At 42.9% G+C, this 17,649-nt stretch overlaps 1 protein-coding gene across 4 annotated transcripts in view; it reads left to right on the top strand.

Moving 5' to 3' along the window:
* Positions 1–325: 325 nt before the first annotated feature.
* LRP5 (LDL receptor related protein 5) overlaps positions 326–17,649 on the top strand; it is a 192,271-nt gene continuing 174,947 nt past the window's right edge. For 3 of the 4 annotated variants that reach the window (XM_075425033.1, XM_075425034.1, XM_075425032.1), the window contains exon 1: positions 326–475. In XM_075425033.1, the coding sequence (XP_075281148.1) occupies positions 388–475 (88 nt within the window). In that variant the 5' untranslated portion in view covers positions 326–387. Of the gene's footprint in view, positions 476–792; positions 874–17,649 lie in introns of those variants that run through there. The other variant, XM_075425036.1, reaches the window with a different exon arrangement.

Here is a 17,649-nt window from a genome sequence, read left to right as displayed (position 1 = left end):
TCCTGGCTGGTTTGGGAGTAACTGCTCCAGAAGGAACGAGGAAACAAAACAAAACAAAAAAACCCCAAAAAAACCGCACCACAACAAAAGAAGGAAAGGTTGAAATGTCACCTCCTCTCTCCTTTCCCGGCCAGGTGCACCCATGCGTGGGCACGCTGCCGCAGGGCGGTGCGGCCTCGGCTCCTCCCCGGGCCGCGGGTGCCAGCCGAGAATCCCAGCCCCTCCCCGGCGGCGGCGTGAGGAGGAGAGAGGAGGGTCAGCCCCGGCACCTCCCCCCTTCCCCGCCTCGCTCCCTCCCTCCCCTCCTCCTCCCCCAGCGCAGCGCTTCGAGCATGGAGCCTGCCTGAGACGCTCCGCGGGCTCCGGCAGCTGCTGCGGCGGCACAACATGGAGGCGGCGGCCACGCCGCTGCTGCTGCTGCTGCTGCGGCTCCTGGCCGCCTCGGTGCTGCGGTGCGAGCCGGGCTCGGCCGGGGGTAAGCTCGCCGGGGCGTCGCGGGGCCCGGCTTGGCGGGGAGGGGAGCGCCGCTGTCCCTTTTGTTGTCGGACTTGGGCAAACTTTCCCCCGCGCTCCGCCGGGAGGGCTGCGGGGGCCGCGGCGGCGGGGCGGGGGGCGGGAACGGCTCCCTGCGGGGGCGGAGGGGGGGCGCGGGCTGGCTCCTGCGGAGGGGAAGGACGCGCACATGGACGGGACGGGGCGGGAGGAGGACGGGAGGCTGGATGCGGCGTCTCCCCTCCTTCCCCCCGCAGCTGTTCCTCCTCGCCCTTCTCTTCTGCAAAAGGGAGGCGCAGGAAGGGGAGGCCTCTCCTCCTTCTTCCCTCGGGACGTGTCCCGCAGGGGGGGTGAAGCGGTTTCCCCCCGGGGGTACCTCAGGTAAACGCCTACAGTTGTAAAAACAGACAAAACTCGCCCGCCCCCCCTGCGTTCCCACTCCCGTCCTTCCGCGGTCCCGGGCAGGGCTCTCTAGGGGTTTGGCGAGGCGGGTGTCGGGTGTCGCCCGTCAGACTCGTGGCGGGGCTGGGGGAAAGGCGAGTTTCCCCCCGAGCTCCGTTGTAAGGCTGTGGGCGGGCGGGGGGAGTGGCGGTGGCGCGGCGGCGGGCGGAACCGGCCGGCCCGGCTGGAGGCAGCGGCGGGCAGGGGTCGGCCCGGCCCCGGTGCGGCTCCGCGGGCGCTGCCGGGGCTGGATCCCGGCTGCCCGGTGCCGGCGGAGCGCTGGGACTCTCGCGAACCCGCGCTCCGTCCCTGGCGCGGAGCCTGCCCTTTGCTTTCCGTTTGCAATGCTGTTTTGAAGGAATTGTGTTAATCTTCTAAAACACGCGTGAACGGCGGCTGCGCTCCGCATGCAGTACCCGTGGGGCGAAGGCCGGAGTCCGCTCCCCCTCCGTGCTGCTGCGGTCCCGAGCTTGTATCGCCGACGACGGGGAGTTGAAGCTGCGGCCGTGGGACTTCTGATTTGTTGCTGCTGCGTCGGGTCGGCCCGAGTGCTCCCGCGGGCTGAAGCCTGGTGGCTGCAGTTTCCTAGGTAGGTTAGAAAACTCGGCAGTGTGGCCAAGGCTCTCGGAACTGCACCTCGGGGCCTCTTTTATTAGGCCACCCACCTTTTCAAACCGTCTGTAATTATTAGAACTGTCATTGAGAGCAAGAGAGCTGACGGTTTTCTGCTGGCATCATTGTTCTACATTTTTCGTTGGAGTTCTATGTAGGTGTGTATTGCATGTTGCTTATTCTGTCAGGATTGTATGAAAAAGATGCTCTTTGCATCTCAGGATGCACCTTCTCCGTACACATTACCTTACTGTTTTTAAAATGTTTCAGAAAACCTGAAGTGTGGCTTGTTCCTTTCTGAGCACTTGTGTTTGTGTCAGCATGTTCATGTTCCTATTTGACTGAATAAAGCTATGTAGCTTTAGGGGGAAAAAAATCAACTTAAGAGTAGTATTAAATGAAGAGACAACAGGCTGATAGTGTTCCTTGAGGGTTTCCTTACATTTACTTAACAGACTCTAATAGAAAGGAATATTCTAAAAAAGGGGTAACTTTGCATTTGTAGCTCTTAGGAAAATAGTTATTCACAACAAAACTAAGAAAGAAGTTGTAACTTGGAGTTTGGTTTTTGTTCACCTCACTTTAGAGACACTGATTCTTTTAATATAGTCTGTGTTATGTATCAATAGTCGTCTTCCTTAACGTGCATAGAAAAACTCTTCTACAAATGTACTGGTTTTTGGTAATTAGCTAAGGAGTCCTGGTGATAAATCTTAATGACATTGCTTTAGTTCTGCCTGCTTGGTAGGAAGGTATGTGATTCTTTTGTTGGGTTGATCTGGACAGTACTTTTAAGGACGGATCATCTGTCCTTTTAGAAGGAGCATGGATGTACTATGAGAGGCATTCCATATTTTTACCTCTATTCTGACAACACCCACTCTGTAAGCAGACACCTGTCTTTAAGGGACTTTTGCTTCTTGGATGTGCTTGTTTTATAAATACATCTCTGCAAGATTGGGGATGTGCTGGAACTTCTGCAGTGTCAAAGCTTCTGCGAAGTTTGACATATTATAATACATCCTGAATACTTTGGCTGTGAAATAATTTTGCTGTGGAGCTAGGTCCTTGGTCTATATGTGGTGGTGTCAGGAGTAGTTTTATTTATGTGGCTTGAAATAATGATAAACCTGTTTCAGATATGGGTTATACTTGTCTCTTCTTTCACTGAGATAAGACAAAATGATTGTTGCATTTGGTGCTTCCTTGAAGGGAGGAATCTCTTGCCTGTGCAAAGTATTCAGGAACAAGATGGTTATGACAATGTCATATTGCTTGAAAATATTCTAAGTTCTGAATGTTTAATACTGCAAAGCAGGTGTTTTGCATGGGCCTCTTAAAACCTGGAAGTGGTTGAGATAATTCTTAAACAACAACTTAAACAAGAACTATCTCAAGTAATAATTATTTTACTTACACTCACAAGCTTGGTTAGCATTGCTTGTCATGTACTAGAACATTTGAGACTGTGTCTTAGTTTTCTTTAATGGAACGACTATTTGCCTGGTACTGAAAACCACAAGATAAAGAAAGATGAACAGAGAAGTGTGAAAGGATGGTTACAAAAATTTGAAACTAGAGATGCAGGGTGAAATAAAAAATGCATTTGAGCACAACCCTAAAATGGCTTTTAATTCACACTGTTTTTCCTGAGATAACCTAAAGCTATTGAAACCTATCACTATTTGTAAATGTAGAATGTAGCAGGAAAGAACACTTGGTAATTTTACGATGTGGAAAGGTGCTATGTAGGAGTCCTCAACTGCGTTTCAGTACTGTTTCAGTTGGTCTGTCATTTATTTAGGGGGCTGTTTTCCTAGTGGCTACTACTAGTAGGATGCGAGGGTCTGTCACAAGTTTGCGTTCATAAATCCTCTTGAAATAGTGAAGAAATACTAAAACTCCAGACAGACTCTGAAATTGAAGTTGCTACTTTCAAAGCACTGAATTTTCTCTCTGTAGACAAAGGATAATGGCTTTAACTCTTTTAGATGTGGTGTGTGAATTCATTTGTTACTGTTTAATTTTAAATTAAACTAGTTTCATTTAAATTTCATTTTAAAGTATTCAGAGATGCTTTAGAATTACTCATACTGTAGATGTGTCTGTAATGTATGAATCAGCAGGACACATAAAGTCAGTATTTTAGAAGAGCATGAGTGTATTTCATAGATAGCCCAGTGTATATTCCACCATTGTCTCTTGCTATTTTTGGACCTTTTTTTAATCTCAGCTGCTTTAAATTCTATCTTAAGATTTTTATTCTGCTTGTTTATAATGTCATTGTTAGTAAGATAGGCCATGTGTTTTGTTCCAGCTGTGAATTTTCACAGGTGTGGGGTCATAGAATGCTTTGGGTTGGAAGGGACCATAAGAGAAGCCAAACTAACTAGCAAAGGCAGAGATAGTTTCTGGGAACTTCTTATCCTTTATTGTTATGGTAAGGTCTGGCAGCATAACAACAAATAAGGGTTGCAAAAGCTCTCCTAGATTATAGACACATGTGACTTTTTATAAAGAGTGTCTAATGCAGCTTTGCTATTATTTAAAATTTAGCCAGCACTGTAGAGTTAAAAGTAGTTTTCTCTCTTTTTGTCAAAGCAGAAATAAAGGAAGTTTCACTCTTTGTAATTCTCAGAAATAGCTTTAATGACAAGGTTTAGTTTCATATTAAGTATTTTTTGTGAACATACTGTGTTGTATGAAAGCAACTTGCCATCTTGAGGTCGAGAACAATAACTAGGTTTAAATTCCTTGTTAGAAAGAAGCTATTGTCGGTAACTTTATTGCTCTTCATTCTAAGAAATCCTCTTAATTTTTTCTTACATCTTTAACCCAAGGGCTGTTAAACATTCAAAGTATTTGGCTTTTGTAAGTTCAGAATTTCTCATGGGAGTTGATATGGCTGGAAAAACCAGAGCACTGAGAGCATTTGGAGGAGATAATTGTTTTTTTCTGCTCAAGACCTTTGTGAAGAACTCAAACAGGTATCAATCTGAGCCTTGACAGAAGATCAACAGCAGAATAAGTATCCCCAGTTTACACCACAGGCCAGCAATGATGCAATTCTATTATGCACGGTGGAGTCAGCATTTTGTTTAGAGGTTTTGAAGCATGTTGATTACTTTCCTTTTTCGCTGTATTGCTTTACAACAGGACATGTCCAACAACACTGCAAGTTCACTTAGGGTAGGAGGAAATAATTAGGATATCAGCTGGGGACACTGACTGGCCAAAGCCACGTGCTGTTTGGACTCTTAAGACTTTCTGAAGAAGTCAAAGGTGTGCCATCTTGTGACAGCCCACAGCTGGGACTTTTGAATTGGAAAAAATACTTCTGGAGAGTCCTACTCCCATAAAGTTAGGCCATGGAAAGTCTCATGATAGACTCAAAGGATATTTTGAGCAGTTCTGAGATTTTGGGTGATAAACAGCTGTGGTGAGAGGAGGAGAGCAAATGGGAAGTACGTCCCACAAAGTACTGTTCAGTACAGTTGTTTGTTAGGAGTTTACAGACCAATAATTCTTTTGGTTCCTTCTCTCAGAAAAATAAGAATGTGGAACTCACCAGCATTTCATCCTTGTGGTTTCTGTTTACTAAAATTTGAAAATATTAGTTAAGCCACAAAATTCTACTGAGAAGCTCCAAAGAGTTTAAAGAACAGGTGATGGGTTGGAAGGGTGTTGAGGGTCCATGTAATAAACAGGATTTTTAGTTTAGCTGTTATTTCCTTTACTCTTGCTTGACTTGTGCTTTGCCTGATAATATAGGCAGATGTAAGGTGTCATTGTGTATTGATATTAAATCCATGGGTGACTTTTGCAGAGATACTGGTAAATTGACACATACTTGATTTAAATTGGTTCATTTGCTCTGGATGATAAAAGGGGTAAAGCAACTGAAACCACTTTTAAACCAATAAATACTTTATATGAGTATGTTGTGTTAGATTAGCTTGATGGGGACAGTCTACTGGGAGAAGGAATTTCTCAGCTGTGAATCAGCTACAGAATTGTCTTCATTTCACAGTACAGAGGTTTATTGCTATTGCAATAAACAGTACTGATGCAATAGTAAGTTCCTGGTGCAATTGTCAATGGTCTGAGAACCTCAAATGTTGGCATATGTATCTAAAAATGTCCCTACCTGGTAATATAATAGTTGTTGAATACTGTTTGACACTTTAGCTTTCTGAAGTGTTGTTATGGGTATTAGCTGGTTCTGAATATTCTGCTAACATAGCATCTATTATCTGTCTTTTATACATAAGGAAGTTGAGCTTCCCCAGTTTAAATTGACTTCCTTTAAAGAGTAATAAAATTGTGTTTGTGGCAGGCAGAATTAAGGTTTTTGAACTCTGGTCTTCCTGTTGAGACTATAGACGTAAAAAAAGATAATTGTTCAATGAAACTGTGAACTATGTGCTGTTCCTGAGCTATAATGAAAAATTACAGATCTGGAGAAATGAAGTTGCAAGTGTATTAGGTTATAACTCTCCCCTCTACTATGAAAAGTGGAGAGATGGAAATTATACTTCTGTCTTTGGTGTGGTTACACAAAGGACTTAATTTTCAGTTTTTTCTCGTGGATTCTTGTAGAAGGGCACGTAGTGTTCTGTGAAAGTGCAGTGGTCTTAATTAGGTGGTTGTGTCCTTCTTACAGGACCCTTCTTGGCTTGAGTTTTGTCTGAGGGGGAGATGAATCCTTGAGTTGCTTACCTTGACATCTGTTCATTTGGCTCAGGATTTGACAACGTTTTATGATGGTGATTCCAGAGGTTCTCTGTTGCCCATTCTTTTGATTGCCTTGAGTGTATATTGACTTTAATTTCACCATGTTGTTGCATTAAATGTGATTCATTAAACATTTATTAATACTTCTTTTTGGAAGTGACTTGTTGCGCATGATAATAAAGGTGATAAATTAGCCCTGGGGGACTCTTGATCCTCAGCCTGCCTAAGATCTACCTAGATCGGAGCTAGGAGGTGGTAGTAAGTGAAGACAGAATCTTGACAACTTTTCTGCACTGTCTTCAAGAGTCAAAAAAGCCAGAGAGTCTGAGCAAGTTTTGTCTTTTCATGTTTCTAAACCTCTTGGCATATGAGGAGGAGCTGTGGATTGAGTGGACCTGCTTAGTTAATTTCTTGGCTTTTGGGTTTGGGAGTCAAGTAGTATTGCTATAATGTGATTTTGTATATGTTCTTTTTCTTTTCTTCTGTTCAGTGCTGGTTTTAACTAAATCAAAAAGAAAAGGAGTGGAAGATCTGAGAAAATGTGATGAAAGTGTACAGTGCTGCTACAATATATGGGTTATTGATAAGTCATTTGAAAACTTTTATGGAATACTGTATGTACTTGTAGCTTAAGCCACATACATCAGGTTTTGAATTAGGTACAGATTATGCCTAACAGCAGTAATGCACTTAAATCCTTGTCAATAACTTCAGCATACCTTCCGTGGAAATTTTAGTTCTACTTGGATTCCAGATCCATGGATGCATTGTCCGGTCCTTGTACTTTTTTTTTCTTTCATTTTGCATGAACACATTCTTTTCTGTTCTTCCAAATTAAAACTGTTGTAGCTGGACTTCAGAAGGGAAAAAAAAATGTTTAGAAGACCAGAAATGTAATTAAATGCATGTTTTGTTTTTTTAATGCAAGACTTCACACTATAGAGTATGGCTGTCAAGGAGGTGAAGTTACTTCCTTTTATACCTTTATAAATTGAGAGGGAGGCATACCCCTAAGTCTCCCCAGCATACTTGTCTTTATGTGAATTAAAAAAGCAACAGCACAGAATGCCTAAGTGACAATGTATCTTGTGGATAAACCAAACCAAAATGCTTTTGTGAGACTTATATTGCTTTGAATTAGACAATGAACAAGATGTCCTGACATACAGCTGCACTTTATTATGCCACACTTCTGCCATTCTGTTTTCTCTAGATAATTGTTAAATAAAGATTTGGGCTTGGCCTTGCTGTAAGAGATGAAATGCTTTTTTGGTGGACTGACTGTGGCAGTGGTGGTCAGAAGTACCTGTTTTTATTTTGTACATGCTCCTGCAGTAAGAGCTGGGTTGTGTATGATGTAGGTAAGTGTTTTGCAGATTTCCCATTATGACACATCTCTGCGAGCTTTCTGGAGTAGCTGGCTTATGCCATCTGAAGCTTTACTTCTATGTAGTGTGGATTTTTTTTTTTTTCTTGTTTCTCAGAGTTCCTAAATAACATACACTTTATGTCTGGCTCTTCAGGTAAGACCAAAGGGTGTTTTTTGTGTCATTGAGTGAGTGGTCTGCCAGCTACTTTGTTGTTACCAGGTTTTGTTCTTTCTTGCACCCTGTTAGGTAGTTGGGCACCTTGTCCTGTCCTCCTCCATCAGCCCATCATTTTTAGGATGCTACGTAAGCCATTGCATATCCCTATGTAGCCAGGCTTTGTCTGAGGCCATTGAGGATTGAAATCTCAGTGTGTTGAATTTTAGAAAGTCTTCTAAGCAGATTTCTTTAGCTTTAGTTTTAAAAGTAGTGCGTACTTGATATTTGAGGCAATGTGAAAGGTGTTTTGTCTTTATTATTATTGTTGTTCAAGGATTGTTTAGAAATAATTGCTAAGGGACAGTTTCTACAAGTTTTTGTGCAGGTAAAAAAAGAAGTTTTTGTGGGCAAAGAGTGATTGCTTTAAAAGGACAACCACAAAGCTGTGGTATTTGGAGTAACCTAGGAAATGTTGTGGCTGTGTATCTGTGTTCAAATACTGTTTTTAGTTCAATCACTTAGACTGGTGTCTTGGTGATGCCACAAATATATATTCTGAAATAGAAGTATGTTTGTATCTGGTTTACATTTTATTATGGAGGAAGAGAAAAAGCAAGAGTTTGACTCTGATAAGCTGTCTCTGCTGATGACAGTGAATAGTTTGAGGAGGAGAGGGAATGAAACAGTTATTCTCTGATGTGTAACTATAGGGGATGTCTGTATAACATACGTAGTGTTCTTTCTTAGCAGTTGTAGCTTAATACAAAAGCAAGCATGCTGTTTCTGGAGCTTCTTAAAGCAGCAGAATTTTACTAAACCCTAATGCTTTGTTTTATGGAAGGTGTCACCTTTGACCACAGAATCATAAATTACACAGTGTTAGATGTATATTGATCACTACTTATATTGTGCGTATAGTTTAAAAGAGCTTTGGAGGCTTTAATTTGTGTAATTCGTTATTTCAAATAAAGCGTGGCTTACTTGTGAATTCTGTCCCATTTAAGGAGGGTCACTCATGGCCACCAAGTTTGCTATTTTCTTTGTCACACTTTGTTTTCATTTCAGGCATTGAAAGTTTTCTGGTTCTAGAACAATTGAGAAGCTCAGAATAGAGTTGCCTGACCTATAGGAATGTATTTTGACATAAAATGTGATACAGATTATATAAATAGTTTTTATCTTTCTTTGGATTTTTCTGATTGCCTCCCCTGCTTTATAGTTGGCTTGAAGTATGACGTGTTTAAACTTTTTTTTTTTTGAGAGGAAAATGTTTTCGCTGCAGAGATCTGTATTGGTGACTTACCTGAATGTGTCTTTTGCAAAAGATGTGAAAGCAGATTAAACTGCCATGTTGGTATTCATGTTCTCAAGTCAGAGCCAAGAGGATGAAAATGCACACGGGCAGCATTTTCCACTTACAAGGTCTGCCCAGCTCTGGCTGGTTTAAAAAAAAAAAAAAAATTCTACAAATTAACTGTGTCTTCAATAGCTGAGTAAAAGAAATCTGTAGTTACAGAGAATATTTGTCTGTCTAGGTTTTAGCAGCGTGTTTTTTACTGTCTGAAGAAAGTTGACTGTTACTTACCGATGTTCTAAAACTCAAGTTTGCAGGTGTTCCAAGTGCTAGAAAGTGTATACTGAGAAAGAGTTACACATCTGGACTTACTTAGGCAAGCTGCATAGTGAGAGTTAGGTAGGGTGTGGCTAATGCAGGCGAAACTATAGTGAAGCCTCAATAAGTTGAACTTGAATCATTTGCAAGTCTTTCCCTTTTACCTGCCCTGAAAACCTGTATGAACCTGTATTTTCATCTCATCTAATCTTTCTTCAACACCCACCCCACCCTGAGCCACAAAACCCCACTACACTTAGCGTCAGCTGTGACTTTGGAAATCTGTGCACAGGAGGAGAAGGTTTTCTATGATGCCATTAAAAAGGTGAATTTTTCAATTGCAAAACTCAGGTATGGCAAATACTGGAATGAACCATGCACCCTGTAAAGAGTTGGGGAATATTCCTAGGGGCTTTTTGGAACGGAGTAAATAATCTCTTAAGCAAGTTTAAAACTTAGTTTCTGTGAACATTATAGCTAACGGTGAAACTGGGAGAAATGCATACACGCCAGCAAAAATTTAAGTGAGTAAAGGATGATATTTGCAGTCAATAAACCATTATCTGCAGGTGTTCTGTAAGAGTTGCATATGGAAAACTGAAGTGAGTTCTGTAGCTTGCGTGCAGAACTAATCCATACCATTTGAACTTCGAGTGGCGTGCTTGACACTTGGTGAGTATATTAACAGTCTGTTGCTAGGTCTTACTTGCCTCATCAACTTTGACAAACAAGTTCTACAGATGGTTAGTATTTTCAGAGGAGTTGCTGCCTGCTCACAGCCAGTTTGTGGGCAAAAATGTGATATAGGTTGAGACTAATTTTCTGTCTGAAATGTTTTCAAGGCTGTGGTCATTCCACTCATCATTACCATCACATCTGGCTGCAACTGAGAAATTAAATGCTCAGCTAGGGAGATTTTTAATTTACATTTAAAGGGCAGAGAGTTGGCCATGAAATTATCCTGTCTACTTTTGAACTTTCCTTCTTCTATTAAAGCAACAGAAAACAACATGTTTGTCAGGATTGGGGGGTGCTAATCCTTCTACTTCAAGGAATCCTGGGTGGTTGTGACAAAATCCCCATGTTAGATGCCCGTTTATGTTGAGGTCGTTCTGCTGTTTGCAAATTTTAGTGTTTTAAATAGCTTTCAAGACATTTGTGGAAAGTGAAGCCGTTTTGCGTGAGCCGGAGAACTGAAAAATGCCTGGATTTTACTTAGTGACTGGTAGTTATTCAGAGTTTAAATGTGCTACCAGACCACTCCGTTCCCTGGAGCAGAGACAGATTTGCTCGTACTTCACAGAATTGCCGATGAAGGGAGAAGTAATCTCTTACAGGGTCTTGGCTGGTTTATGCTGAAGTATGTATGTGTGGAAGCATGTGAGATATTTGGTGGGGGGAGGGAGGGGGAGGGTATTCCACATAAGCGTATCTATGAATGTATGTATAATATGCATGTATGTTCTTAGGTGCTTAAATGCTTGGTTAACCAGTTTCTCCTACTCTGTATTTTTCCTTTCATTCTAATGGTTGTGTTATTGAATAGGCTTCCGTTTCCGAAAAAAAACCCACCCTGCTTTTTATGTAGACTTTAACTCCTGAAGTTAGATCTTGGTACGTAATTTTAAGAAGGAAAGTTTCACAGTTGCTACATGTGGGACTGGAATTCAGTGTACCTGAATTTGTTTTTGGTGGTGTTACTGAAGCATGCCCTGAAGTCTGCGAACTCCAACTTTTCATCTGAGAAAACATGACAGTGATACATAAATGGTCTCTCTGAATGAATCTTGCAGTGTTTCACACAAGAAGCACCCACAGTAATTTTTCCTATACATACGCTTTTAAAATAACGTTGTAGTAATAAACCTGCTTTGTTTGACTCTGCTGTATTCCTCTCTCAAAGACTGGTATTTCATTAGAGAGAAATGAAGCTGCAGACTAACAGAGTGGCAGGTAAAGTAACCCTGAAAAGGTAGGGTGATGTATATTTTATTAATCAAAAGCATATGCCTCATCAATTTTGTGCACCTAAATCTATGATCTTTCATCACCACTTTCCATACCTTTTGCAGTCTTTATTTTACAATTTCTGTGTGTTGTATCCTCCTTCTGTATTGGCAGTATTTCTTCTCAGCTTGAAAGCTCTCCTAGGTAGGGAGCTTGTGTATTGTTTTTCCTTTTACCTGCTTGCTTTGTGTTGTGTCATTGTCTCGCCCCCCCTCCCCCAAGAACCAAGATTGTTGAAGGCTGGAATGTCTGTAGGTGGGTAATTAAAAACAGTGGTCAAGACAGCTCTTGAAAACTTGCTGGATTACTTCTCTAAGTAGGATGATGAGGCAGCATCGTTGAATGGGAGGAAAAAATAAAACACCAAACCAAAACAACAGCCCCAAACCATCCTCCTATTTCTGGCAGTTTGAAGAGGCTGTCTGCTGTCCCCTTAGCATGTGGTTCTAACATTACCTGCCCATGACTTTCTGGTAAAACTGCAGAAGCTGCAGCTCAGCCTCTGTCTGAGGATTGCTGCTTGGCATTCAGCCTAGTGCACCGAAGATGAACAGCTAGAAGTACTTTACACTTGTGACCTCTGTTCCATATTATCTCTCAACTTATGTGGTCTAACATAAGGTCTTCATTGTTAGCTGCAAAAGATTTAAGTGATCTAGGATTCATTTACTTTGGGGGATGACCACCTTGACACATCCAGCCCTTCTCCATCCTGCTACAGTAATTACAGCTCATGGAAAATAACTCTGGTTGCTGATACCCAGAGGGTGGAACTCCTGGCATCTGGAGATAGAGCACATCTGGCACTGGTCCTCAGAGGCAGAATTCCACCAGCCCAGAGCTTCTTGCATGTGGGGAATGATGCCAGTGACTTGTTTTCTCTGAACACGGCTATGGGATTTTTGTAAGCATTGGCCTCTTGCCTAGTTATTCTGAGCTTTTTTTGTTGTGTGTTTTTTGTTTTTTTTGTATTGTTTGAGTTTTTTTTAGTTTTTTTTTTTTTCCCCTGAGGAAGTCTGTGTGCAGTGAGGGAGGATGTGGAGTACTCTGAAGTTCTCAATACAACTGAGTCAGTCCTCCACGCCATACTTGCTCCTTGACACTGATGCTATTATGTATGTAAAATGCCTGTGTAAAAGCAGCTGTGCCCATCCAGAAGGCACTTGGTAGATACAGGTAGAGATTCTGGTGTGCTGCTTTGTGCTTTTCCTGTGGAGTCTGTTGCAGGGACACAGGAGAAAGTTTTATTTTTAAAGAAGATGTACTGCAGTGCCCAACTTTGAGGAATGTTCTTGGGACGTGTTAGTATCACCTTGTGCAGATTAAAAGGCTTTTGTAGGGTAACAAAACTTGCTTTGTTTGGGATAGGTTTTGGATTCATATTCTCACAGGTATTCAACAACTGCTTCCCAAAGGGTGCTTGTATTTTGGAATGGTTGCTCCACGAAGATCTGTTCTGGAATACTTTATTGTAGTCCTTTCTCAGTATGGCCTCAGAACCCATTTTGTACTGTAGGGACTGGGACTGTGTAACAAGCTCGTGTTACTGAATATGACCATCTGCTGGTCACAGCTTGATATAAACTGATTCGTTATCATGGTTGTTTATAACGGGACACCTGTCCGTATGCTTGTTGACAGCCTGTTAGGATGTTCTTGTCCACAAATGGTAGTTTCTGAGGGAGGATGCCTTCTTCTAGGTATTCCTTCTCTTAACATATTGCCAAGAGCCTATGAGAACGTTTCAGGTCACATGGCAAGAGTGTCTTCCAGACACGTTTCTGGCCCTTGATTGGCAAGGAGCCAGAGGTAGGTGGGGGGGCTTGTTTAAATGGACCACAGGAAAAACAATGATGTGCTTAGGAGCCCGCACTGCAGGATGGGTACACTTAAACCAGTATAATACGGGGAAGGAATTTGTTCTTTTACTTGCAAATTCTGCTGTTCTTTTTTAGTTACTGCTAAATTCTCCAGCTGTTTAGTTCCCTGGCCATTAGTTGTGAGGAAGCTGCTTTACACATTCTTTCCTATGCTCATTTTGAGACTCTAGAAGCAGTTTTGTTTTTGGGGTTGTTTTTTTTTAGTTTATTTTTGTAAATAAAATCTTGGTCAGTATTGGAAGCTAAAATGTCTTCAGGTCTCTCATGACTGTTGTTGCTGTTGCAAACCACTGTGTTGACAGGAACTCATCATTGGTTCAGTAAAGCTTCATAACAGTTGAGAGGCTGTACCAGTGCTAATGAAAAGCCTTTGCGTGGTTTATGGAGGCTTGGTCATCAGTGGGCATGTGGAGAGGTTGCAGGGATAAAAATATAACTTGTCAGCTGCTGAGCTCTGAATTACAGCTGCATGCAATGCTTTCTCCTGTATAACTTGCCTGCCACTTTATTGTGAGGCAGAAACAATATACTGAATTTTACAAAAACATCCCTGTTTTCACCAAGAACTGGAGTTTCAGTGACTTTTTTTAAACTGAAGTGTTTGTGTGCAAGAATAGAGCAGTCAAGCACAGTAAGAGATGGGTAAGCGTTATGCGCGCACACTTAGGATTGCAAAAAGAAACTGTAGCACCAGTTTGTTATTATGAAGTCTGAACTAATGTTGATTGTTTATAAAAAGGAATGGACTTTGCAGGGTTACTTTCCTATTTAAACATCAGCAGGACACTGGGAGTAGATTACCATATTTAAGTTGTGTTTGCTTAGTGTGCTTGGCAGCATTTCTTTCAATGAAAATTTAACTTTTTAAGCTATCCAAGTTCAATTTCAAAACTTTGGCATTAATCAGGAAGGTAAGATGGCTGGAAAAAAAAACAGTAAGTTTTTTTGTGGTTATTGATCTGTATGATGTCAGTTGTCAGGTCAGTTGTTGTAGATGTGGCCAGCAGTGAGTGTGTTTTATTATCTTTGTTTGGAAAGACTTTGAAACATGGAGTCGTAATTTATTCAAAGTCCTATCATAAATATTGCTTATTCCTAAGAGGATAATTTTTGCTGGAATGATCCCAAAACTTTAACAAATTGATTGATGTACAGCAGATAGCATTCTCTGCCTCCCCCTTTCTCCCACATTCAGCTGAGCATGTGCCAAATGTACGGTCAGACTCTTTGTTGGATAATATAGATAGTCCATTGTCAACTCCACCTGTGGCACTGGCTTCAGCGATTCATCGGCAAAGCAGTAATGATTTCAGAATGCTTCCCGGTTGCAGAAATGGCATGCAACTTTCTAGTTCTGACAGCTGTAAACTCATGTTAAAAAAGCAAGAATTCCTGAAGCTTATCTATTGGCAACCTCAAAGCACGTCTTTCTATACAGTTGTAAAATTGGCATTAGCAATAAAGTCTTTATTTGAATAGTACACAAAAGTTTACATGCAGACCCCAAATAGCCCTGACTTTAGTGTATCTGCAGCTTACTGTTTAGATTTTAATGTTTTTTTCTCTTCCCTGGAGGCTGAGTTGATACTTAAATTGAACTCAACAAGTGACTCTCTTGTTGCTTCCTAAATCCTGGAGAAGTGAAAAGGAATTTGTTTGCAACACCTGGGGTAGATTAGGGAGAGACTGAGTTTCGAAGGGAGTGTCTTCTCCAGTGGTTTTAGTTTAAGCACCATCCAGATTCCATGCCATACCCCATCCAGTGACCACACAAAAATGTGTGGCCATGTAGTAAACTAGATTATAGGGCTGGGCTGAAAGTAGCCTCCTTAGTTACCTTTTGTTTTGTGGGATGTCTTTTCCTTGCTCAATTATTTTTTTAATTTATTTTTTTCTTCTTTCTCCTCTCCCCTCTCTCATCAAACATGTTATTAATAAATACCTGCATCAGTGAGGAGGAAGAGAGAGAGGCTGCTTTATGATATAGGGTAAAATATGATTTAAATAAATTTTTCTCTAGTCTAATAAAACTGTGGTACTGCAAGATCAGGGATTTGATAGGTCTAACATACTCAGCTTTGAAGGAAGGATAATGCCACATGTTTCCCTATTTCCATTCAATTCAGATGAAGAGCCTATGATGTTTTATTCTCTGTGTTCTTTTTTTTGCTGTGATTTTTTTTTTTTAATAAATAAAATCGTTGAATCATAGAATGGTTTGGGTTGGAAGGGATCTTACAGATCATCTAGTTCCATTCTGCCTGCCATGGGCAGGGACACCTTCCACTAAGTAGGTTGCTCAAAGCCCCATCCAACCTGGCCTTGAACACTTCCAGGGAGGGGGCATCCACAGCTTCTCTGGGCAACTTGTTCCAGTGTTTCACTACCCTCATGGTGAAGAATTTCTTCCTAATATCCAACCTAAATCTGCTCTCTATTAGTTTACAGCCATTCCCCCTTGTCCTGTCACTACACACCCTTGTGAAAAATCCATCTCCATCCTTCCTGTAGGCCCCTTCAGGTACTGGAAGGCTGCTCTGAGGTCACCCCGGAGCCTTCTCTTCTCCAGGCTGAACAGCCCCAACTCCCTCAGCCCGTCCTCATAGCAGAGGTGTTCCTTCCCTCTGACTATTTTTGTGGCCCTTCTCTGGACCCGCTCCAACACATCCATGTGCTTGTTATGTTGGGGGCTTCAGAGCTGGACACAGTACTCCAGGTGGGGTCTCACGAGAGCGGAGTAAAGGGGCAGAATCCCTTCCCTCAACCTGCTGGCCATGCTTCTCTTGATGCAGCCCAGGATACAGTTGGCTTTCTGGGCTGCAAGTGCACATTGCCGGCTCATATTGAGCTTCTCATCCATCAGTAACCCAAGTCCTTCTCCTGAGGGCTGCTCTCGAGCCACTCTCTGCCCAGCCTGTACTTGTGTTTGAGATTGCCCCGACCCACGTGCAGGACCTTGTACTTGGCCTTGTTGAACTTCATGAGGTTCACACAGGCCCAGCCTATGTTCACACTTCTCCAGCTTGTCAAGGTCCCTCTGAATAGCATCCCTTCCCTCCAGCCTGTCAATCACACCACACAGTTTGGTGTTGTCAGCAAACTTGCTGAGGGTGCACTCAGTCACGCTCTCCATGTCGCCGACAGAGATACTGAACAGCACCGACCCCTGAGGCATACAGCTGGTCACTGGTCTCCACCTGGACATCGAGCCATTGACTGTAACTCTCTGAGTGCGTCCATTGAGCCAGTTCCTTACCTAACGAATGATCCATCTGTCAAATCCATGTCCTTCCAATTTAGAGACAAGGACAGCATGTGGGACAGTGTCAAATGTCTTGCACAAGTCCAGGTAGATGATGTCAGTTCCCCGTCCTCTGTCCACCAACGCTGTAACCCCATCATAGAAGGATACAGAATCACAGAATTGCAGAATGTTAGGGGTTGGAAGGGACCTCTGTGGGCCATCTAGTCCAACCCTCCTGCCGAAGCAGGGTCACCTACAGCAGGCTGCGCAGGACCTTGTCCAGGCGGGTCTTGAATATCTCCAGAGAAGGAGACTCCACAACCTCCCTGCGCAGCTTGTTCCAGTGCTCCGTCACCCTCAGAGGGAAGAAATTCTTCCTCATGTTCAGACGGAACTTCCTGTGCTTCAGTTTGTGCCCATTGCCCCTTGGCCTGTCACTGGACACCACTGAAAAGAGCTTGGCCCCATCCTCCTGACACCCACCCTTGAGTTATTTATAAGCATAAATTAGGTCCCCTCGCAGCCTTCTCTTCTTCAGGCTGAACAAGCCCAGCTCCCCCCAGCCTCTCCTCGTAGGAGAGATGCTCCAGTCCCCCCACCATCCTTGTAGCCCTCCGCTGGACTCTCCAGTAGCTCTTCATCTTTCTTGAACTGGGGAGCCCAGAACTGGACAGAGTACTCCACATGAGGCCTCACTAGGGCAGTGTAGAGGGGAAGGAGAACCTCCCTCGACCTGCTGGCCACATTCCTCTTAATGCACCCCAGAATGCCATTGGCCTTCTTGGCAGCCAGGGCACACTGCTGGCTCATGGTTAACCTGTCGTCCACCAGGACACCCAGGTCCCTCTCCGCACAGCTGCTCTCCAGCAGGTCCACCCCAAGCCTGTACTGATGCATGGGGTTGTTCCTCCCCAGGTGCAGGATCCTGCACTTGCCCTTGTTGAACCTCATCAGGTTCCTCTCTGCCCAACTCTCCAGCCTATCCAGGTCACGCTGAATGGCAGCAGAGCCTTCTGGTGTATCCACCACACCTCCCAGTTTTGTGTCATCAGCAAACTTGCTGAGGGTACATTCTAACTCTTCATCCAGGTCACTGATGAA

This window comes from Opisthocomus hoazin, chromosome 7, assembly GCF_030867145.1.
Source record: "Opisthocomus hoazin isolate bOpiHoa1 chromosome 7, bOpiHoa1.hap1, whole genome shotgun sequence".
Classification (NCBI taxonomy): domain Eukaryota; kingdom Metazoa; phylum Chordata; class Aves; order Opisthocomiformes; family Opisthocomidae; genus Opisthocomus; species Opisthocomus hoazin.
This window is presented reverse-complemented; position numbering and strand designations above follow the sequence as displayed.